The sequence below is a fragment of the Channa argus genome, chromosome 17 (assembly GCF_033026475.1).
Source record: "Channa argus isolate prfri chromosome 17, Channa argus male v1.0, whole genome shotgun sequence".
In the NCBI taxonomy this organism is placed as follows: Eukaryota; Metazoa; Chordata; class Actinopteri; order Anabantiformes; family Channidae; genus Channa; species Channa argus.
The window spans coordinates 3563215-3586564 of NC_090213.1; the positions used below are offsets into that span (position 1 = coordinate 3563215).

The 23350-nt window shown below is 40.3% G+C and overlaps 2 protein-coding genes and 1 long non-coding RNA gene across 9 annotated transcripts in view; 2 read left to right on the plus strand and 1 right to left on the minus strand.

The window, feature by feature from the left end:
- cad (carbamoyl-phosphate synthetase 2, aspartate transcarbamylase, and dihydroorotase) overlaps positions 1–7232 on the minus strand; it is a 21574-nt gene extending 14342 nt beyond the window's left edge. The window contains exons 1-13 of the mRNA XM_067481420.1: positions 6846–7232; positions 5851–5990; positions 5195–5324; positions 4772–4914; positions 4400–4541; positions 3733–3904; positions 2801–2986; positions 2577–2686; positions 2022–2164; positions 1358–1489; positions 841–1074; positions 517–738; positions 86–274 (exon numbers count right to left, since the gene is read on the minus strand). Coding sequence (XP_067337521.1) covers positions 86–274; positions 517–738; positions 841–1074; positions 1358–1489; positions 2022–2164; positions 2577–2686; positions 2801–2986; positions 3733–3904; positions 4400–4541; positions 4772–4914; positions 5195–5324; positions 5851–5990; positions 6846–6927 — 2025 coding nt within the window. The 5' untranslated portion in view covers positions 6928–7232. The remainder of the gene's footprint in view (positions 1–85; positions 275–516; positions 739–840; positions 1075–1357; positions 1490–2021; positions 2165–2576; positions 2687–2800; positions 2987–3732; positions 3905–4399; positions 4542–4771; positions 4915–5194; positions 5325–5850; positions 5991–6845) is intronic.
- Positions 7202–20136, plus strand: LOC137102189 (uncharacterized). Of its 7 annotated transcripts, XM_067481421.1 has the most exons (10): positions 7202–7339; positions 7709–8818; positions 10460–10612; positions 10775–11092; positions 11221–11508; positions 11611–11682; positions 12972–13079; positions 13157–13243; positions 13726–13803; positions 14081–14943. In XM_067481421.1, exons 3-9 carry the CDS (start codon positions 10552–10554, stop codon positions 13791–13793), a joined length of 1002 nt encoding a protein of 333 aa, XP_067337522.1. In that variant the 5' UTR covers positions 7202–7339; positions 7709–8818; positions 10460–10551; the 3' UTR covers positions 13794–13803; positions 14081–14943. The 7 variants fall into 7 exon arrangements, 3 of the variants coding, with proteins under 3 accessions (XP_067337522.1, XP_067337524.1, XP_067337523.1); XR_010911205.1 differs by having other exon boundaries at positions 7263–8818; positions 11611–11747; XM_067481422.1 differs by having other exon boundaries at positions 7271–8818; positions 11221–11496; positions 14081–14944.
- On the plus strand, positions 16062–17328 carry LOC137102190 (uncharacterized). The gene is made up of 3 exons (XR_010911208.1): positions 16062–16432; positions 16561–16848; positions 16951–17328. It is a non-coding gene; the product is annotated as an uncharacterized lncRNA (long non-coding RNA).
- Positions 20137–23350: the final 3214 nt, after the last annotated feature.

A 23350-nucleotide genomic window follows, 5' to 3' on the forward strand; every position in this document is an offset into this window, starting at 1 on the left:
GCAAAAACAATGAGCACACAGGTTATGTGCAGTCTTTATTAGACATTGCGCTTTTACTTTCTAAACACAGCATGCAAATCTTTACCTGCTCAGACTCGGGGTTAAGAGCGTACTGGATGTTGCACTCTCCCACAATGCCGAGATGTCGGATGACTTTGAGTGCTGTGTCCCTCAGCATGTTGTATTCGTGGTCATTAAGTGTCTGACAGGGAGCCACCACGATAGACTCTCCAGTGTGGATGCCCAGAGGGTCCATATTCTCCATATTACACACCTAAACAAGCACAAACAAGGAGGCTCACACTGCACCACAATACGTACTATTGCAAGTGTAGTAATATTACACCTAATGGTCGTATTTACCGTTTTCTTTTTCTCACTCCAATCAGCAGAATATGCATCTGCCATACTGATTTTAATTGCTCTTAAACTAAGATTATTTTTATGCAGGTAAGACTGAAGTTCAAATACATCACTATGTTCTTATATATGAAAGTAAACATTTCCTTTACTCACAGTCACACAGTTATCATAGGCATCCCGAAGCACCTCGTACTCGATCTCCTTCCAGCCTTCCAGGGATTTGTCCACTAGCACCTGGGAGGTGTGGGAAAAGGCTGACATCACCACAGAGGTGAGCTCCTCTCGGTTGTTTGCAAAACCAGAGCCCAGGCCACCAAGAGCGAATGCTGAACGAACCAGAACTGGGTAGCCTAGACGCTCTGCAGCTGCCAGCGCCTAGAAAAAGGTGAATATTTATAGTTAAACATGAATAAAATTGAATAAAAGCCACAGGGTCTAGACGCTAAACCGCTCGTTTGGATAAATGCGTTTCCTCACCTGCTCCACAGACAGTGCTGCTTCACTAGGAGCAACGTGTTCATTGATCTCTTCCATTTTCTCCACAAAGTTTTTTCTGTCTTCAGTCATCTCGATGGAGGTCACTGGTGTTCCCAAAACTTTTACATTATACTTCTTCAGGATGCCCTGCTTGGTCAGCTCCACGCCACAGTTCAGAGCGGTTTGGCCACCAAATGTCAGAAAGATGCCATCAGGACGTTCATTCTTTATTACCTGTGCCAGTGAAGTGGGAAGACATCCAGCTAGTGCGTTCAGAAGTGTAAAAATGTTTGTAGAGTATGTAGATTTGCTTTTAAACACAGCTTGATGCAAATCAGTGGCAAACCAACAGCTTTGTTGTGAAATAAAATCTGTGACACCACTTCTTTTTATTAACTTTTTATCTTCTAAGAAGCTGGTAAAAAGTTTTCAAAAGCTTGTTCTTTCAACATGTTCTCACCTCTTATCAGTGAGCACCTCTTATTGATAGCAGCATTACAACAAAGAGAATTTGTACCTGAGTGACATACTCAGGTGTGATCGGCAAGAAGTAGACTTTGTCAGCCAGGCCTTTGGAGGTCTGGACAGTGGCAATGTTTGGGTTGATCAGCACAGTCTGGATATTCTCTTCCTTCAAAGCCTTAATAGCCTGGAAAAGAAAAAAAAATATATATATATTAGCAGAAAACTAGCAAGTTACTGCAGTTTCAGGTCAGGTACTACTAGTAACATACTAGCATAGTAAGTACTGTAAGTAACAAGGCAGGCTGCACAAAGTTGTAAATAACTGATATTTCAAAATCAATTTACTACCAAAAATATGCCGTCCGCTTACCGGACAACTATCATTATTTTTGTCCTTTCTGCTTATCCTGTGAGTTCAGGGTCACCACAGCGGATCATTTGTCCGCACGTTGATTTTACGCCGGATGCCCTTCCTGACGCAACCCTCCCAAATTTTTTCCAGGCTAGGGACCAGCACTGCATGGCTGGAGATGCGACGGGCTATTGGGGCTTAAGTGTCTTGCCCAGAGACACGTTGTCGGGAAAAGTGGGGTGCGAACCTCCGACCGTTTGGTCGGTAGGAAACCACTCTACCAACGGACCCACAGCCACCCCCAGACAACCATCATTATGGTCACCTGACCAGGGCTTTTTAAAAAGTGTCTTCGTTTACAAACCTGGGAGCCGGAGTAGTCGAACTCTCCAGCCTGGCCAATCGACAGTCCTCCTGAGCCCAGGATGAGGACCTTTCTGGGTCGGAATACTTCATCTGGCTTCGGAGAACCAGGGAAGGTGAGGTGGTCCAATATCCGCTTCTTCACTGGAAGGGGAAAAAAAATGTTCAGATAATTCACTGTTCTTATTCATAGATAGATAGATAGAAAATAGAAAACAATAATGGGCTGACAAAGTGTTAAGACTATGTAATAAGCTAATAATAAACTGAACTAATTCCAACAGTATTTATTTTTTTTGTCCTCCCCAATTTCTACTGGGCTTGGACCAGCACGACACAGCTGGGAAGGGATTGGGCTGTTAGGGGTTCAGTGTCTTCAGTGGATGATTCAGTATCAAGCTGGGAATGAATCAAACTTCTTTTTATAAGGAAGCTCCAAGGAAATAAAGCTATGTCGAACCCCGGATTTAAGGTTTCTTGATAATGATACCATTACACATCAGCTGGCAGAAAAAAAAAAAAAAAAGAATATACGTTTTTTTTTTTTAATTGTTACCAGATTTTGTAGCCTTCCCCTCTTTGTGGTCTTTCACAGTGGCAAGGAAGACATCAAACAAGCTGACCAGATCTGTGGGACCAGCCATGTGCTCTGGGTGGAACTGGACACTGCAGAAATATTGAATTTAATTACATTCATCCACAAACGAGGCATCTGGCCAACAGAATTTCATCATATTAGGAGCTTATTACCACATCATCCACTGTTGCTAAGAATGTTACCTGAACAGTGGCTGCGTGTTGTGCACAATGCCCTCGCTGGTGAGATCATTGGCATTGGTGAAGAGGACATCCCAGTCTTTAGGCAGCGTCTCGCCGTCTACTGCGAACCCGTGGTTTTGACTTGTGATGAAACAGCGACCTGTTCCCTTGTGGATGCACGGCTGGTTGTGACCACGGTTACCGTATCTGACAAACCAGAATATCAGATATTTGAGGTTATATACTGAGGCTCATTTTGAGGCCTTGATAAACCCTTTTGTATGTGAACGTTCTTTTTTAAATAAAAATAATATAACAGTCTCTAATGCAACAGTAATTGTTGTAGTAGGTCTCGGGTTTGTTGGATGCAGGGTTTAATGGAAAAAGGGTTTTAGCAAAAGAAACACATTTTAACATGTTTGGAAGAACTAACTCAAAAAGCCAACATTATAATACAGGTGCATGTAGATGGGGGCCAGAAAGGCCTGTGAACCAATCTGTGTATTTCGCTGCAGGCCCACAACAGCATTCCAGCAAAGTAATGTGAACATTCCCTGACCTTCACACACAGGCTGATAAAGCTGCCATCGGCTCCCTAACCTCGCAGATGTGTGGCAGTGGGGTTCCACAGAGAACTGTCCTACTTGTTGGTCTGTTTGTTTTGTCTCTTAACAACAAGGGCAACGCTTCACAGCTCAGGAGGCCAGACTGCTGAGAACAGCAGAAATCTGGATTTCACATCACACCTCCCCCTAAAAGAAACTGAGCGGGTGTGAATGTGTGAGCTTCTAGAAGACAGAAGAGTTTTGATAGGAGACTGACTGAGCTCCAGACAAGATGAACATCCCAGCACTTTGTACCAAATTAAGTCAAATTTGACACTTTGCCCGTTTCAAGGTATTTTTCTGTCAATAGTCTGTGCTGCTTGCATGCGTTTAGTTCGAAATACTGACTTCATCTTGAAGGTCTTTGCTCCAATGGCCAAAGAGAGCAGCTGGTTTCCGAGGCAGATGCCGAAAAGTGGCTTTGGACGTTCCACGCAGACCACCTTCCTCAAGTTGTTGATGGTGGCCTGACAGTGCTCAGGATTCCCGGGGCCGTTACTGATGAACAAACCATCAAAATCTGCAAAAGACAAGAAAAAAACAAAACAAACAAATAAAACTTGTTAACACTGCTAAAGGCTGCTCACAAATACTCAAGGGTTTGACACACTGAACTTTTAATTCTGCAGTGTTCATTCATCAACTGATTGACTCAGTGTTCTATTTCTACATTAAAAAAATAAATAAATAAAAAAATCTGCAAACATACTAAACTTGGCTGTGAGAATGTTACTTGGAAAACCAGTTGCCCAAGTTAATTTCCCAAGAAGTGCAAGGCCTAACAACAATAAGGAATTAAATGTCTGTCTCTGCTTTAATAGCGTTGGCCTTTACAACTTCCAGAGAGAACAACAGCAAATAGGATCCAGGATTTTATAAATGTATACTTGACAAAGTTGATGTCAATTTTAATTATTAACAAAGTTGTCAGAATCTTTGTACGTTTCCTCAGTGAGCTGACTTAGTCCGTCTGCCACACAGAGATGTAATACATCAGTAGCAGGGTGTTGCTGACCTGCACTGTCCAGAGGGTGGTCCCAGGGTACGACAGTAACTCTGGCTCCCCTCTGAGCCAGGCAGCGGATCTGGTTGTATTTGATGCCGCAGTCCACCGCCGTGATTCGCAGGCTGCCACTGGGGTTAAATACTTTGGGCTCCTGGAGGGAAACACAAGGTAACCAACAGTTATCAAAGAGGTTGAAAAATAAGTAGCCTTCTACTGAGATGAGTCATGCTTGAACGAGGGGGAACAAGGATGGTTTAAGGTGTCATTTACATTTTAGCCATGAACCATCTCTGTCACCTTCTCTCTGTGCACTTACATGCTGCCATTTCATTAGTAATAATTACAAAAAGCTTAGAATTTAGTATTTAGATGTGTGATGACCTTCATGGAGACCTCCTGGACCAGGTTTGTCTTCTCATTTTTATCAAATTGAATATTGTTCTCAGGAGTCCTGTTCACAACCAGCTTCCCCAACATGGTGCCCTTCTCTCTGATCTTTCTGGTCAGACAGCGGGTGTCAATGCCTACAGAAGATGATAACAATGTCAGAAACACAGTAAATATCTTAATCTCTGCTGTTCTGTCAAAGAATCTTTGACTACCTGTACTAATCTGCTGTTGTTTCAACAATATGAATGTAATTTCTGATTCAAATGTAAAGGCCTAAAACTATTAGTACATTACTCTAAGTTCTAAAAGATTTTCTATTTCTATGTTTGTAAGGCTACACTTCTATAAATGCAGCATTGATTAAATTCCTGTTCCTTATTATATTATTTCTACTGAACCTGAACATTTTCTGACCTTGTAGTCCAGGAACACCTTCCTCTTTAAGCCACTGGTCCAGTGACTTGGCCGAACTCCAGTGACTGGGATCCTCCGACAGTTCTCCAATAATCAGAGCTGCAGCGTGGATCTTTGATGACTCAAACCACTAAGCACAACAAAAAACACATCACTAAGCAGTTATGATATGAGCACTTTTTACAATACTTTTATTTAACTCTTCTAGTGCTCATGACTTCCTTCATCTCAATCTTGATCTTAATGTAATGCATAAAAGAGAAGAGATGGCAAACAAAAGTCACTTAAAAATCAAGATATTGCATTTTTCTTAACCATTAAGCTTATTAGCTTGCTACTCTGAACAATGAAATTATAATGAATCTGGCATCGCTATGATTCATATTCACTTCCCAGGAAAATATGATCAAAAAAGCCAAAAAAGTTGAATCCAGATTATGCGTTGATGCATCTGATATAAGTCTGACTTGAACCTTAAATGTGGCTGTTATGAACTTGTTGGATAAGCAACAGTGCTTGTATTTTTCACAACGAAGAAAGAACTTAATGATTTTAATAGTTTTCAGACTTTAGAGTTAGTGGACACAGCTTCATTGTTTTAGTAACAAAGCAATATAAAAACAATATTCCCTGCCTTTATTTCAAAAACTGCTCACCTTGCTCAGGCCGAACTCTCCCTCCTCGTCCTTTGGTACACCATAGTTTCCAACCAGAGGGTAGGTTAGGGTCAGCAGCTGGCCGTGATAGGACGGATCGGTAAGAGCCTCAGGGTAGCCCACCATACCCGTCTGAAACACTGTACACACAAGATATTCATCAGTACATCACATTTACACTGCACTAGCTTAAAATAAACACAACATGCATCTAACAACTGCATTTGCGTGCTAACACTATGCATCACTCACTGACCAAACATTGTGAGCAACATTAAATGTTTTATAATGGTTGGCATATGTTGATGGTTTATGTTGTGCTATTTGGTTGCACTACATCCTAATCACTTGTATGTGTACATTTCTATTCGCTGGGCCTGAAATAACTTTTGGAACCAGCAGATACCCATTCTGTTCTGTTGCAGACAGTTTCTCTCACCAAGCTACGTTAAAGATTACATCGATTGAAAGGCCACTAGCTTATCGGCACGAGCACGAGGCTCATAGACCAAAGTAAGGCATTTTATAAAATCAATACTGCTTAATCTTTAAATCGGCATGGTTGCTCCACGTTTAGATTAAGTTATTGCAACATAGTTTAATGCTAAAATCTACTTAAGTGATTCATATTAGTTGCTGTGGTTTGGTGCTGTAAGGAAATGCTGCGGTTTGGTTAATCTGCATGTGAGGGTGGAGAAGACGATGTCATGTGGTCAACGCGCAAGCAACAAGAGACTTCAATTCACGGATGTTTGAATGGAGTTTGGTGACACGTTGCTATGGGGAGCGGAGAAAGTATTTTATGAGTTTGGCGCTTTACAACTCTGATACATCACTTTCGTGGCACGTTGCAGGAAGCAATATTACACCTCTAGAAGAAATAAACTCACAACAGAGAGAGTACGAGGATTTACCCATCTACGCAGGTGGAGTTGCATGAGCTAGCTAAAGTAGCAGTATGAAACAAAAGTTAGCTAATGCTTGAAAAGACTCACCAACTTCCCCCGACGCCGACACATTTGCCCCAAAAAGGCGGCCTTCAAACGTCGTCCCGTCCTCTAGAAACAAGGTAGCCATCTTCGAAATCTTTTACTCAAGACAAATAATGCTAGCGACTGATAGCGGAGAACTGATGGGGGACACGCTGAGGTGATGAGCTCCTCAGTCCACGTGAAACGCACGCCGCGCCAAGCAGCACACGATGCTCATGAAATGTAACCAATGCTGGTAAACACCAAATGTGAACGCCGGGCAGGTTTCTGTCAGCTGCTAAAATGTATCCGGTGTGAACAAGGAAACTGTAAAACAAAAAGGCGACTAAAAGTTTGATAATTTGCCGGTTGGTCGGACGGGACGACGGAGAATACGTGTTCCACACGCGCCGCCAGCAGTGTGGAAGTCGGCCCGCAGATCGACCGGAAACCGAAATCTGCAAAAAAAATATTTTCAAAATAAAAGCTGTTATAAACTTCGCCCGCTCTCTGTACAAGTATGTATTGTGTTTTTAATAGCACAAATAACAATACAACATTGTAGAAATACTCTGTTATGAGTAAAAAGTATGAGCTCGAACAATAGTTGACACAATATGTAAAAGTTCCCTCTGACTGAATCATTTTCAGCTGTTTGTGGCCGTGTTTCTTATTGCTCTGGGTCCTTGTTTTTATTCTTTTTGGTTTCGTATTGATTTCCGAAAAGGACTTGAAATTGCTACTATGTGAATCAGATGTCCATTTTTCGAATAAATTCGATATATTATAAGCAGTTCTTTAGAATGAAACGAGCAGCTTGATAAAGGACGAAGCATTAATAGAAATGTTTTTCTTCACACATTTATCTTCCCTTTTTTTTATTTCAGAGTGTCAAACATGTGATTGTCAAAAATACACCGAGGTTTCTGAAACCACGGGGACGCGCAGTGGTGACGCTGAAAGTTGATCACTTCCGTAGTGTCAGTGGCGGTTTGTGCAAACTGTGTACATGTTTTCACGCAACTGCAAGAGACTATCAAACATTTGGAATGCGAACTAAGCAAAAAACAAAAAAACACTTATCTTGGAGTTTTCCAACGTTGCCCTCGCACAGGCGAAGCCCCCCTCAGCTCTTGAAACCTCGAGCTACATGGACCAAACAGTCTGTTCTGGCTCTGTAACCTTCCGCTGGAGCCACAGTGCCAACCCGCGGTCTCCTGGCCCAGTGGGGCGACCAATGGCCTGGATGCCGGCTAAAAGAAGACACCGGACAACAACTGCCGCACTCCATGTGGTCAACCGGTCCACGGTGCTGGAACAGTCCATCGGACCACCTTCCCCGGTCCAGGTGAACAACCGGTTCACTCTGCTTGAGGAGCTGGAAAGGCCCCGGCAGCGGTTCACTCCGACTGTCCGCTCAGTGAGATGCCAGACGCCTCGGTCCCCCCAGGTGGCCGCTTCACCTTCCGCGGACAGCGCGGTCGGGGCAAGCTGACCGGGCCTCGCCACACCGGACGTGCCACCACCAGCACCGTGCCTCCAGAGAGGAATCGTCTTCCCGGTCCGACCATGCTGATTATTGGCGACTCCATCGTTAGAGAAGTCCGCTTAAAATCAGCAAAAACTGTTTTGCTTTCCAGGAGCCACCGTCAGTGACATAGCGGAGAAAGTTGCAAACCTGATAGAAAAACATCCTACGGCAACAAAAGTCGTGACACACGGTCCCAGTTATCACGCTGGGTCGCGGTGTTGGCTGGTTCTGCAGACTCCTCAGCCTGCACACATGGCTCCAACCAGCAGTCTCCGCACACGGACTCTGTTACTTAGACAACTTCAGTCTTTTTTGGGATCGTCCTCAGTACTTCCAACAAGACGGACTGCACCCGAACCTTCTGGGACCACGGATGTTGAGAACATTGTCCTCAGAGTCTCCGGTGACTGAGTGAGCATTTGAAACACCTGTGGCTCTGATGTGATCACGTCTCCTACATCCTCAGGTATGAACAGTCTGAGTTGTTTATAGAAACAGACAAAATGCTGCTCTTATGGATTCCAATTTTTCTCCCAGGGAATTTTATTATTTTAATGCATTTTATGATCTTAACTACACTGCTCTTTACCCAATAGAGACTGTGTCTGTTCCACGACCACCTAAACTATTTAAACCACAAATGAACACAAGGAGAGTTGATCATAACCTAATAAAAGTTAAGAATACTACTCATACAGATCCAAACTATTAAATGTAGATTATTGAATATCAGATCTGTCTCTTCTAAATCCCTGTTGGTTAATGACTTGATAAATGATCATCAAATTTTGTCTAACTGAAACTTGGTTGCAGCAGGAAGTCTAAATGAGTCAACCCCCCCCCCCCCAAGTTATATTAATAAGCACAGGCCGAGGTGGAGGAGTAGCAGCAATCTTCCTCTCTATCTTACCAATAAAACCTAGACCTAAATATAGTTCTAACTCATTTGAGTGCCTCTTTCTCTTGCTCTCTCTTACTCTCACACCCAAACTGCAAAACTCAAAAACCACTTGTATTTCTGACTGTGTACCATCCTCCAGTCCCTTATTCAGGGTTTTTTCAGAATTTCTATCCAATTTAGTGCTTCGTACAGATAAAGTCATTCTAGGGCGGCGGTAGCTCAGTTGGTAAGGCAGTCGTCCACAGACCACAGCTATCAAGCTCCTCTCCTGTGGAACCAGCTCCGAGTCCAGATTCAGGAAGAAGACACCCTCTGCCTAAACTTAAAACCTTCCCTTTTTAATAAAGCTTATACTCAAAGCTGCTCAGTCAACCTTAAACTACCTCTCAGTTATGATGCTATAGCTTTAGACTCTTGGGGGACCCCCGCAAGTGCAATGAGCTCCTTTCTCTCTCGACATTTATTTGTCACCACTGTATGACATTAACTCTGTGTGTTTTCTCCCGTAGTTGTCTTTGTCCCTCCCTGTCTCCCTCTCTCTGTCCCTTTCTGCAGGTGTCCCCGGCTTTGGAGCTGTGTGTCTTATTCCTACCAACCTGCCCGATGTCTTGTTGTTGCTTTTGTTGCTCTTTTTCTTTCCTCTTTCCACTTTCCCCAACCGGTCAAGGCAGATGTCCGTCCACCCTGAGCCTGGTTCTGCTGGAGGTTTCTTCCCTTAAAGGGAGTTTTTCCTCTCCACTGTTGCCTAGGGCCTCGCTCAAAGGGGAATTGTTAGGTTGCCTCCACGTACTTGTATAGTCTGCACTTTATTTTGTAAAGTGCCTTGAGATGACTTTGTTGTGAATTGGAGCTATTTAAAGTTGAGCTGTATTGAATTGGTGTTTTTGAAGACGCAGTTTGAGCTGCTAATCTGTGTAATTGTAGAGAAAACCTGCCGTCTTACCTTTTGTTGCAGCTGGTTTTACATTTTCACCAAAAGGTATTTAACTTTGACTGGAGTCATTAGATTCTCTCTTTGTCCTTTATCTCCACACTGTTTTTCTTCTTCTCCTGCTGTACCTTTAGTAAGATGAAGTTTAGTCACCTCACTAGTTCATCATCAAAACTATTAGATAAAAGATAAAATGCCACAGTGTTTAATGTGCTTTAAGCCAGTATCGGCATCACATAAAAAAAAGTGATGTGTTGACGTGTTCTTCGTGACAGGAAGTCAATGTCCATCCTGTTTAAGAAGCTGCAGCTCAGAGACTCTGACATTTGAGAGTGAGAACAAGAGACAAAGGAGACAGAGAAGAACGATGGCTGAATTCAGACGGATTCTAATGGTTTTATTTCTCATCCTGATGATTCACTTCACAGGTGAGTAAATATCTAACATCAAAAATATGACGGTTCCAAAAAAAACTTTGTGTGCAAAACGATAAGTTTAGTAAATTCTGAAAAACCAAAAATTTGACACATTTACAAGCTTTTAATTGTAAAATGGACTTTTATCATAATTAGCTTTTTTGTTAAAAACAGCAAATCAACAATTTTCCTACATCACCGTCAGAGATGGAGATGACGTCACTTTGCCTTGTGAAAATGTCATAAATGGTCAGGAGAAATGTGACAGAACTGAGTGGAGCTTCGATCATGTAGACCTCCGGTCAGCAAAGCTGCTGTTTAGACATGGACAGATTGAAACATCTCAAATTCCCAACTCTAAATCAGACAGACTGAGTGTTACAGAGAAATGTTCTCTGGTTATGAAGAAAGTCACAAATAACGATGTTGGTCGTTACTACTGCAACCAGCAACAGGGTGAAGCTGCTTACGTTCAGCTGTCTGTTGTTACCAGTGAGTATTTCAACTCTGTGCTGCACAAATGTAAAAGATCAAATGCAAATACTGTTGGTAGAACATGTGCACTGTAGTGCACGTTTGGATGTCAAACTTGATCACTGTGATCTTGTTGTTTTCCCCAGTGAATGAGCATAAGAGTGGTAACCAGGACATCTTGTCCTGCACTGTGTGGACATATCAAAATTGTGGACACACAATTAAATGGCTAGTTGACCAAAAACCGATCGAGGAGAATAACAGTAACATGCAGCCGTCACAGCTTGACTGCTACAGCACTTTGACTGTTCTGGATTCTCACTTTATTCACACGTCTAACAATTACAGCTCATTGAAGTGTGAAGTGACTGATACTAACAGTGGGAAAGTGCAGCTGTTTCCCTTCAGGCTTCAGTCTTCAGGTGACACAACAGGTGAAAATAGAATAAGCTGTTTGAGATGTATTAAATCACCTACAGCAATGGTTTATTTGTGTGTTTTCTAACTGAAGTTGTCGTTTGATTCGTCCAAAACAGCATCAACTAATCCAACAAGCAGCACTGAAACCACCTTAAAATCATCTACGGGCACAACAGCAAATGATGGAGGTATGATGATGGTATTTTCTGGAAACGCAAAACTGCTCGTGTTCAGTAGAAGAAACAATGTGGTGGTAGGTTGAAACCAACAAACTGGTCTGATGATGAAATAATCTGCAAATAAAACCGTCGGTACTGTAAATTTAGATATAACTTAGCCAACTTAGATATAACTGATGATGACACCTGGTGTTTCCCCTGATAAAGAAGCGAAGAGCCAACATTTATTTTAACAAACAGGCTTCACACTAGCGTTCTTTCTATGTTCAGTGTGTCACATACATCATTGACATATAAAATCGTGCAGTATCTGAAATTAATGCAGTAACTTCCTCCTTTTTTGTAATAGCGGCTGTTTTTTCCTGAATCAACTTTTTCTTATGTGCTTTATTCAAATTATTTCACTGTAATTAAAAAAGTATGCAAACTCAACAAATCATATACAGCACACTTAAAAAAATAACTGTATGTAGTACTTGATAATTTACTTCAGAGGTACTGTTGACTTAACTATTCAGAATTACTATTTTCAAAAACTACATCACACAAGTATAATATACTGTATTACATACATGGGCTGTTTTTTACTTGAAACACTCAAAAATGCAGGATCGCTGCAAACACAGTGGTTTGGCTGGAGTTAGGCACAAAGACACGTTTCATCCCTGTTGGATCACTGGGTCCAACATAAAAAAAAATAAATAAAAATCGCGGGATAAGTGATAATTATCTTGTTACAGCTTCTTTTAAAGTTTGTGTTCTTGAGATGACGAGAGGGAACTGAGCAAAATCCAGATGCCAGTAGATCATATCTAACCTCTTATCCCAGTTTTTGTGCAGACTTTTAGGTACTTGTATGTAAAACGAGCGCTAAAATAAAACCTTTTAAAGAACATCCTCCTGTTGTTTGCGTTAATGAATCAACGAAATCACGTATGAATCAGAAGTACCAATATTACTCTGAATGACAAAATGTGGACACAATATCTCTTGGGAAAAATGACTTTAAGCTCAATTTATAGAAGAATTGTCATATCAAAGAGTCGTTAAATAGAAATATTTTAACACGTTTATCCTCATTTTCAAAGAGCACATGTGATATTTGTCTCTTTAACCTCAATGATTTTTAACGAAACTGTAACAAAATGTTGTTTTTATGTTTATATTTTTAATGTTTGTCTCTGTGGGTTTAACAGCACTGATCCTTATTGTTGTTACAGTCCACATGTGGACCAGAGCTAAAGGTCTGACTGAAGACGTAATGTGAGTTGTTTTATTGACTTATTTTATTTCTCCAGATGTGGACACAAAAACAGCAACAACTAAATCAACGGAATATACAACTGAGAGCTCCACAAACCAAGGAGGAAGCACAGGAACCAGTGATGCTGCAACAAAACTACAAGGTAACAACTCAGCATTAAAAAAGGAAAACAAATATTACTCTGTAACAAAATGTCTTTTATGTTTGTTTTTTTTCCAGGTTTGTTGAGGCTCATTATTGTCTCTGTGGGTTTAACAGCACTGATCCTTATTGTTGTTACAGTCGAAGTTTGGAGCAGAACTAAAGGTGAGAACAGTCAGTGACAAACATTATACTGTACATAAATAATATTTCAGGTTGAATATTTTGTCTTGTAGGAAATAAAACACAGGTGGATAAAAATGAGGTCATTTAATGTTTATACATGAATTAACTTTTCAGAATAAATCAGTGTTTGTGAGATTTGTTCTACAAACATCAGTTTCTTCAGTATTTCCTGGTTGGGACTGTGGTTCAGGTCAGTGTGTGGTTGGAACGTTGTGAGTGTGAATCCCTGCATTGTCTCTGACAGTGTGTGTTGGGAAAGTGGATGAGTGACGCTCTCATCTGCTCCAATCACCATCAGGGAAGTTCCCTTGAGCAAGGCACTGAACTCCAGCTGTTCCTACAATTACATTTAGTCATTTAGCAGATGCTTTTATCCCAGATAGAATAGATTTAAGTGCATAGAAAGATGACCATCATGGGATCACTGAGCTAAAGAGTTTTGCTTGGTGTCTTCTGTGCAGTGCTGGGACCACCAGACGCCGTTCATGGGCAGACCACAGCGGACGGGAAGGATTGTAGACCTGAATGAGTGAGTTGAGGTAAGCAAGAGCTGTTGAGGTGACCACCCTGTAGGCCGGAGATAGAGCTTTGACCCTGATGCGAGCAGCTATAGGAAACCAGTGTAGTGTGACATGAGTCCTTTTTGGCTGATTAAAAATGAGGCGTGCTGCCGCGTTTTGGATCATCTGCAAGGGTTTGATGGTGGATACCGGTGACCCCATCAACAAAGCGTTGCAGTAATCAAGACGAGATGTGACCAGCACCTGTACATTTCCTCTCCAGTTGCTCTCAAATGTCTTGTGTTGTTTTCCACAGGTTGACAATGATGAAGATGAAGGTACTGTGAAGGATGAAAATGTTGGAGACCATTCTGCTTCTGCCAGACTGCTGCTGGTTCATCACTGTATCATCTTGCATGTGAAGCTTTTAGAAATGAACTATCTCATTAGATATACATAGTCAGGTTTATAAATATTGGATCACAGAATTTCTTTTTGCATTTCAACATGTGAGCAAAGTCAAGACTTTCAGCTTCAATTCAAGGGATTTGATAAACGTGTGGGTTACGCGTTCAGCATTTACCGCTATTTTCATAAACACACACACACACATTTTTGTTGCTGCAGCTAATTGGTTCATTTTTGGTCAATGATGAATTAATTTTAATTGACTTATTATATACATTGTACGCAGTGAAGTAATGTATAAAATATGAAAAGAAGCAACTGGATACTGTGTTATGAGGAAAAAAATGCTATTTTTGTCACAATATACCTATTTTGCTCTTTTATCATAGATCATTTGTATCGCGGCCTTAAAATGCTTTTGTCCAGTTTGCGTTAAGCTTAGTTTATTTTTCACTCTAAACAGAACCTTTTATCTTTTCTTTGAAATATTATTCAAATGTAAGCATTTATAATAAATGTTATCATGTGCTTTGATTGTAAAACGGATTATTTGCATTAAACAGCTCCAGTCATTAACCTGAACTTAACACAAGTCAACATGGATTTAACCTGCTGAAGAGAGAAGCAACTGTGGGAGGCAGCAGCATCACAGTGTCACCAAATCTTTGCCATACTTACATTATTTTAACCATCTAATCATCAGGATGTTGTTGTTTTAAAGCTTTTTAGTATTTTTACTGCATTTTCATTGTATTGACTGTCTTTAAGCAAGTAATCACATGATCATATAATATGAAAGTCAAAGACCTTGCAGTCATGTGCAAAAGTTTGTACCCCCTCTTTGAAATTCTTTTTTCGTGCTGATCCAATGGTAGCAGGTCTTAATGCAGGTCAGTATAACTGCATTAAGAACATTAACGTTTTTCACCATGCCATGATTTAGTTCATAAGAATTAAGCCAAAGAGCAACAAATACGAAGTTAATACTGGTGGCTCGGTGGTAGAGCTTTGGTTTGGGATGCAGAGCCAGTGGGTTTGAGTGTGGCCCCACCAAGGGCAAACTTGTTGCTGGTCTCAAACTCAGACACAAATGGGAGGGTTGTGGCAGAATGGGTGTAAAAACATGAGCAAAACATAAGCAATGGTCTTAGACAAGCAACTGTTGCTGCACATCAATCTGGAAGGAGTTGAGAAACCATTTCCAAACAATCTGGAGTTCAATGTTCTACAGTGAGAAAGAATAATGACCAGTTGAAAACATTTAAGATAGTTGCAGATGGATGTAGATAGATCTTCAGACCTTTAGTGTCTTCAGTCTTTTTATTTTTAGGGGGTCAAACATGTCATTGTAAGAAATAAACTGGACTCAACGTCCATTTGTTGACTTACATTTGCTTTATACCAAACGATGTCGACCTGGGAACGAGGTTGCATACTCTTTGTTTAGATACAAAAGAAAGAAATGACTTCAGAAATCAGATAAAGAACCAGCAGGTGAAAAATAACCTCACCAGTTTCCCACCATGTTGCATCGTGAAGATAACAATCTTCTTACCTTCGACGTCCTCTGTCCATTTTCAGGGTGTGAATGATGCCATCGTCTGAAATAAACTTTACGTTGGCTTAAATAAACTCCATATATAGTCGAGGTCGACGATAGGAAGAACTTAAACTATACAGTTAAATTGGGGGCAGTGACATAGAAGTCAATGTTCATCCTGTTTACGAAGCTGCAGCTTAGAGACTCTGACAGTTGAGAGTGAGAACAAGAGACAGAGAAGAACGATGACTGAATTCAGACGGATTCTAATGGTTTTATTTCTCATCCTGATGATTCACTTCACAGGTGAGTGAACATCTAACATCGAAAGTAAGACAGAAAAAAATAACTTTAATAATGACATTAATTATACTTTACTTCTGAAACTGAGGCTATGACAGCATTTTGTGTTTAACATGATATGTTTGGTGAAATCTTAGAAATCTTTCACTTTGCCTTGTGAAAATGTCATAAATGGTCAGGAGAAATGTGACAGAACTGAGTGGAGCTTCGATCATGTAGACCTCCGGTCAGCAAAGCTGCTGTTTAGACATGGACAGATTGAAACATCTCAGATTCCCAACTCTAAATCAGACAGACTGAGTGTTACAGAGAAATGTTCTCTAGTTATAAAGAAGGTCACAGATGAAGATGTTGGTCGTTACAGCTGCAACCAGCAACAGGATGAAGCTGCTTACGTTCAGCTGTCTGTTGTTACCAGTGAGTATTTCAACTCTGTGCTGCACAAATGTAAAAGATCAAATGCAAATACTGTTGGTAGAACATGTGCACTGTAGTGCACGTTTGGATGTCAAACTTGATCACTGTGATCTTGTTGTTTTCCCCAGTGAATGAGCATAAGAGTGGTAACCAGGACATCTTGTCCTGCACTGTGTGGACATATCAACACTGTGGACACACAATTAAATGGCTGTTTGACCACAAACCGATCGAGGAGAATAACAGTAACATGAAGCCGTCACAGATTAACTGCTACAGCACTTTGACTGTTCTGGATTCTCACTTTATTCACACGTCTAACAATTACAGCTCATTCAAGTGTGAAGTGACTGATACTAACAGTGGGAAAGTGCAGCTGTTTCCCTTCAGGCTTCAGTCTTCAGGTGACAAAACAGGTGAAAATAGAATAAGCTGTTTGAGATCTATTAAATCACCTACAGCAATGGTTTATTTGTGTGTTTTCTAACTGAAGTGGTCGTTTGATTCGTCCAAAACAGCATCAACTAATCCAACAAGCAGCACTGAAACCACCTTAAAATCATCTACGGGCACAACAGCAAATGATGGAGGTATGATGATGGTATTTTCTGGAAACACAAAACTGCTCGTGTTCAGTAGAAGAAACAATGTAGTTGTAGGTCGAAACCAACAAACTGGTCTGATGATGAAATAATCTGCAAATAAAACCGTCGGTACTGTAAATTTAGATTTAACTTAGCCAACTTAGATATAACTGATGATGACACCTGGTGTTTCCCCTGATAAAGAAGCGAAGAGCCAACATTTATTTTAACAAACAGGCTTCACACTAGCGTTCTTTCTATGTTCAGTGTGTCACATACATCATTGACATATAAAATCGTGCAGTATCTGAAATTAATGCAGTAACTTTCTCCTTTTATTGTAATAGCGGCTGTTTTTTCCTGAATCAACTTTTTCTTATGTGCTGTTTATTCAAATTATTTCACTGTAATTAAAAAAGTATGCAAACTCAACAAATCATGTACAGTACACTTAAAAAATAACTGTATGTAGTACTTGATAATTTACTTCAGAGGTACTGTTGACTTAACTATTCAGAATTACTATTTTCAAAAACTACATCACACAAGTATAATATACTGTATTACATACATGGGCTGTTTTTTGCTTGAAACACTCAAAAATGCAGGATCACTGCAAACACAGTGGTTTGGCTGGAGTTAGGCACAAAGACACGTTTCATCCCTGTTGGATCACTGGGTCCAACATAAAAAAAAATAAATAAAAATCGCGGGATAAGTGATAATTATCTTGTTACAGCTTCTTTTAAAGTTTGTGTTCTTGAGATGACGAGAGGGAACTGAGCAAAATCCAGATGCCAGTAGATCATATCTAACCTCTTATCCCAGTTTTTGTGCAGACTTTTAGGTACTTGTATGTAAAACGAGCGCTAAAATAAAACCTTTTAAAGAACATCCTCCTGTTGTTTGCGTTAATGAATCAACGAAATCACGTATGAATCAGAAGTACCAATATTACTCTGAATGACAAATGAAGTAGATTGTACTTATTTGTCACAATATCATCATCTTCATCAGTGGGTGTACAGAAGACCAATGATGAGGTGACATTAAACTGCTCTGTGCGGACGTATGGACACTGTGGACACACAATGAAGTGGCTGTTTAACGGCAAGGATGCGGACAAATATGACAAAGACATGACGATATCACAGTTTTACTGCTACACAACTTTGTCTTTTATGGAATCTCACTTCATTTCTTCATTAAAATATGAATCATTGCAGTGTGAAGTGACTGATTTCAAAACAGGAAATGTGCAGCAGTTGCCCTTCAGGCCTCAGTTCTCAGGCGGGAAAGCAGGTAAGAATACGAGGAGCTCCATGAAATATTGGTTTCTCTTATTATTTAACAAAGTTTAAAGGATTCTTTCTACCATCGACGTTCAACATGAGGCGTTATCTTACTGTTCGTTTGTCCAGATGAGGACAAAAAAAGCGCAACAACTGAAACATCGGATACAACAGACACAACAGCAGTCGATGATGCTTTTACCAAACAGCGAGGTGATTTCAGTGTCGCTCCTTTCTAGTTATCACCTGCTACCGGTTTAGTTTTGGAAAAATAATCAAGACAGAAGTTTTTTTTGTGGTTTTGTTCTTTTACAGGTGTGGACACAAAAACAGCAACAAGTACGTCGATGAGAACAATAAAAAAAAACACAGAATCAGCTACAAACAAAACGAAAATCAACGACAATCAACGAACACAACTACAAGGTAGTGACCAAACCCTGAATATTGTCTGGATATGAGCTGTGAACATATCTGTTACATAGATAAATGACTTAAAACTAAACCCATTAACTGTCCGACACAACACTGGTTGTTTTTCCAGGTTTGTTGAGGCTCATTATCGTCTCTGTGGGTTTAACAGCACTGATCCTTATTGTTGTTACAGTCGAAGTTTGGAGCAGAACTAAAGGTGAGAACAGTTATTTAGAAATATTTAACGAGATGTTTTAATGACATTAATGATGTTAAAGCTCATTTTTTAAACAGAAAAAATCAAAAAAATTACATTTATTATTTATACACCTATAATAAATTTCCTGGTTGAGACTGTGGTTCAGGTCAGTGTGTGGTTGCAACGTTGTGAGTGTGAATCCCTGCATTGTCTCTGACAGTGTGTGTTGGGAAAGTGGATGAGTGACGCTCTCATCTGCTCCAATCACCATCAGGGAAGTTCCCTTGAGCAAGGCACTGAACTCCAGCTGTTCCTCTGCAGCTGCTCTGTGTTTCTCCACTGATTAGTTTGAACTCACAATCTCAAGTGTGTTGTGCTGTTTTCCACAGGTTGATGAAGATAAAGATGAACATGAAGGAACAGTGAAGTATGAAAATGTTGGAGACTCTTCTGCTTCTGTCAGACTCCACTGATCAACTCACCACAGGAATCACCTACTGCTATAAATATATTTCAGTTTTATTTACCTTAAATAATCTGGATTAATCTCATAATGTTGCTACTTTATTCTCAGACAATTTGTATTTTCGTTTACTGTAACATAGATCTAAAATGCTCGCTTCCTGTTATTTATAATATAATATAACACAATATAATACAATATAACACAACAATATAATAGAATATAATATTAGCATGGATGGATAATATGTATAATATTATAATTGTACAAATGCTGAGTGTTGCTGTTGTGACTAAAGATACACGGTGCTGTGAATGTTTGTTCCTCTGCCACCATAAACTAACCAATGAAATAGAATGAAATAACACAAATGGCTTACAGTTTCTATTTTTCATGCATAACTTGTCAGTTAAAGATTACTAATAACAACTGAGCTTTTACTTTGAAGTCTTTTCACCGGAGTCGAACACAAAACTGTGTCATTGAAACTTGATGCTTTATTATCTACTACATACTCCAACAGGTGTAGAGTATTTGATAGTTTAGTTTACTGCTTCCAACTGTCAGGTTCGTGTTTACTATAGCGAAACATTTGCTGCACATAAGTTTCCACCAAATCTACCTTTGAAATTAATTGGAGTTAGTAAATCTGCACACACTTCGGTTTAGTCTTGTTTTAGTCTTGTTTTTATTGGATTATGTTATGTAGACACCTTTCTGATGCTTGTATGTTAGTTACTGTAAAAAATAAATGGTACTTTTCGTGTTCTTGTGGTATTTGATGTGTTACAGAAAGAGTATTGTGCAGGACGTTAGCCGTTCATTTTAACCTGTGACAGACTTTAACCAGAAGAGGGCACCACAGATGATGATGAGGGAGGATTTAAGGAGAGAGAGGAGTGTGAGCTGCAGTGAGGAAGATGTTAATATGAGGAGAGTTAATAGATAACTGTATTTCTAAAGGTGGATCTGAAAATGTGAACTATTTTCAAGAAGTCAGCTGTTTAAACATCTCTGATTCTCATTGCAGTTCAACTTTTCCATTCACAGAATCCGTTGATAACTACAATTACAGGTAACAAAGACGAGAAAAACAACTTAACAAAGATAGCGAAGAAAAACTAAGGTGAAGTTGGAGGATCACCAGCATCAGTAGGATTCCTCCGCTCTGGAACATGGATATCTGTGCAAAGGTTCTACGGTCGGGAAGAAAGAGACTGAACAGGTCTCAGTTTTTATGCCAAGTGTCCAACAGAACTAAACAATGAACCGATCATATTTTGGTGGCAAAGGTCAAAGGTCACTGTGAACCCACATCTGTCCTGTTCTCATCAAGTCCATATCTAAGATTTGCCCTGGGAGAATTTTATTACACTCCAGCCCAGAGTGTATTTGTACTTCAACAGTTTCTGGAAATATTACTTGAAAGATTATTTTGTTTTTTTGTTTTTTGTTTTGTTATTTTACTTTACCAATGTGAGTATGTTGTATGAACGGATCATTATGTTCACTAAAGGTTTTGAGCTGAACAAACTTCAGGCACTTTACATCTTATGGACTTAGACCTAGTTGTTTGGACTCCAGGTCTTTCAATTTAAAATCAGGGGTTGAACAAATGAACTGGTGGAAGCTCCTTTGACTTTGAAGAAGCAAAAGCAGAGGAGCAGACCCACGGTTTGAGTGTAAAAACTGCTCACAGGCTCCTATTTTTTATAGCTTGAAAAAAGCCGTAGACACGGAAACTTTATGTATATGTCTTTAATATATTTTGCATTGGTTATTTTCATAACACTATAACATTTGGTAGAGTGTGAATTCAGTTCTCACACAGTCATTTTAACAAAGAAACCGAGAGCAGTTGCAGGTGAAGTCTTTTTACTGGCTTTGGTACCAAATGACTTCAGCTGCTGCAACTTTATGTCAACATGAATTTGACATAAATTTGAGTGTGGACAGACTAAAGTGGATGTTGACTGGTTCACAGACACATGATGCCGATGATCCCAGTGCAGGATCAACTGCACTAAATACGCTGCAGGCCAGCGTTTTTCTCCGCGACCGTTCGGCAACACTGTGGAACCATCACAGCGATAAAGTTCCTCTAAAGTCCCAAACCACTGTCTTTTAACTAAACCTAACCCCTTTGTTTTCGGTCTTATTTCCAGAAACGTCTTTGGGACAATGATAAACAACACAGAGCAAACCATTACTGGATGTGTGCTCCAGACCACAGCAGTCAGGTGTGAGCACACACTTCACACTGTACACACTTACACTCACTGGAGCTGGGTGTGACACACACACTGTGAACCTTACAGTAAAACCACAATCAGCTTTGCCTCATGAGCCTTTGTTCCTTATCTTTTTATATCTGCAGCTTCTACACTTTGCGAGAAGAAGAAAAGCACCTACGCGCATTTCTGCACATGTGCCATGTGCTGGCCGGACATCGCTTGTCATTACTTGAGCACTAAAATGAAATCGAATGGAGAATAAAAACACGTGCACGCATCGGTTTCTTTGCGTGCATTGACTTGAATGCAGAGTCTAAAGGAAGCCGACGTTTTAACACAACTCCACTGAGCATCAGGCGTCTTTCAGCGTTAAGCATCTGTTCATGTGGTCACTGTTAAAGGGTGAAGCCTCCAGAGCTGCTGTGAAACCCACCTTCTCACCAAAACACCCCCGCCTCAGTTCTCAGAAAAGCAACAGGCAACTAACATCCACAAGTCATCACCATGACTGTCGAGGTGGTGGAGCCACATAAGTGTGTTGCTTTCCTCCAGTTTCCTCCCACAGTTCAAAGACCTACATGTTAGGTGAGTGGGTGACCTGAGGTGGATGACTACTGTGATAGAAATGTTCCCTCTTGGAAGAATTGTAGCCAGAACTCAGCGTGATGAACCATCTCAGTTTAATACATGCCGGCACGGAGAAGAACACATGGATGTTGGCAGCTTTTTCTGACTCGTGTCTCTCAAACCCCTTCTATTTATACTCAAACCCAAAACAGGAACCACCCTCACAAAACATGACTGAAGAAACCAGGTGCAGGCAGCTGACAGTTATCATTCTTGTCCGTTTCTAGGTTATTCTGACGATGTCAGATGTGAAGCAATAAAAGCCTTTTATGCAACTTTGCAGTCGTCTGAACATGACCCAACCTGTGATTTGTTGTCTCCTCTTCAATAAGTCCATCTTGGTTGACTGTTTAATTATCTAACCATATGACTAAATTTACTCTATTCACCCAAACTATTCCAAATGGCAGCACTGAACCAAAGTTAACCAGAACCCAGCATTGCAATAAATAGCCAGACTGTGTTAGTGGACGCTGTCACTCACAGACTACAAATCTTTTAATGAAAGAGTCTTTACATTTTCTTCTCATCTGTTCAGCTCTTCTCCTGATAAATGTTAAAGATTAAGCCGTGTGGGTGAAGTCAGTCCGGTCAATTCCAACCCCCGTAACCACTTTTTTAAGCAGCCATGATCCATAAGAGACGCTTCACTTTCTCTCTCTGATGACTTCGCTGCATTAGTCTGATGAAACAGTTAAAGTTTCACACACGTGAAATGTTTTTATTATTCAGCGGAATTTTTAATCTGTAATTCTAATCCCGCAAAGAGGGTGGAATTGAGAACAAAGACCAATAAAATTATGGAGAAAGTCCCACTTGCTACACTATAATGAAGTAGACACTATGTTCCTGTGAATGTTCTTTTACATTAATATAATCACTGTAGAACACAGACAACTGCTGTGCTGTGAAACGTACTCTCTCACCAAACCACTTCCCCCTCTATTCTCAGAAACTCAGCCGATCTTAAAGGATCGTGAATTCTGTTTGTTTCCGAGCTGCATAAATAAAAGCAGAGCTGCATTAATGCAAACATTTATCTTAACTCTCTTCACGCCTTTAACCTCTCAGTCATCTGTTTCCGTGGTCTTTCTGAAGCACAGTT

What these genes read in the sequence shown, in the direction of transcription:
- LOC137102189 (XM_067481421.1), top strand. Translation starts at nt 10,552, where the DNA reads ATGGCTGAATTCAGACGGATTCTAATGGTTTTATTTCTCATCCTGATG. An exon ending in GTCTTCAGGTGACACAACAG is followed by an intron (nt 11,509 to 11,610) that starts GTGAAAATAGAA and finishes CGTCCAAAACAG; the next exon opens with CATCAACTAATCCAACAAGC. An exon ending in AGTTTGGAGCAGAACTAAAG is followed by an intron (nt 13,244 to 13,725) that starts GTGAGAACAGTC and finishes TCTTCTGTGCAG; the next exon opens with TGCTGGGACCACCAGACGCC.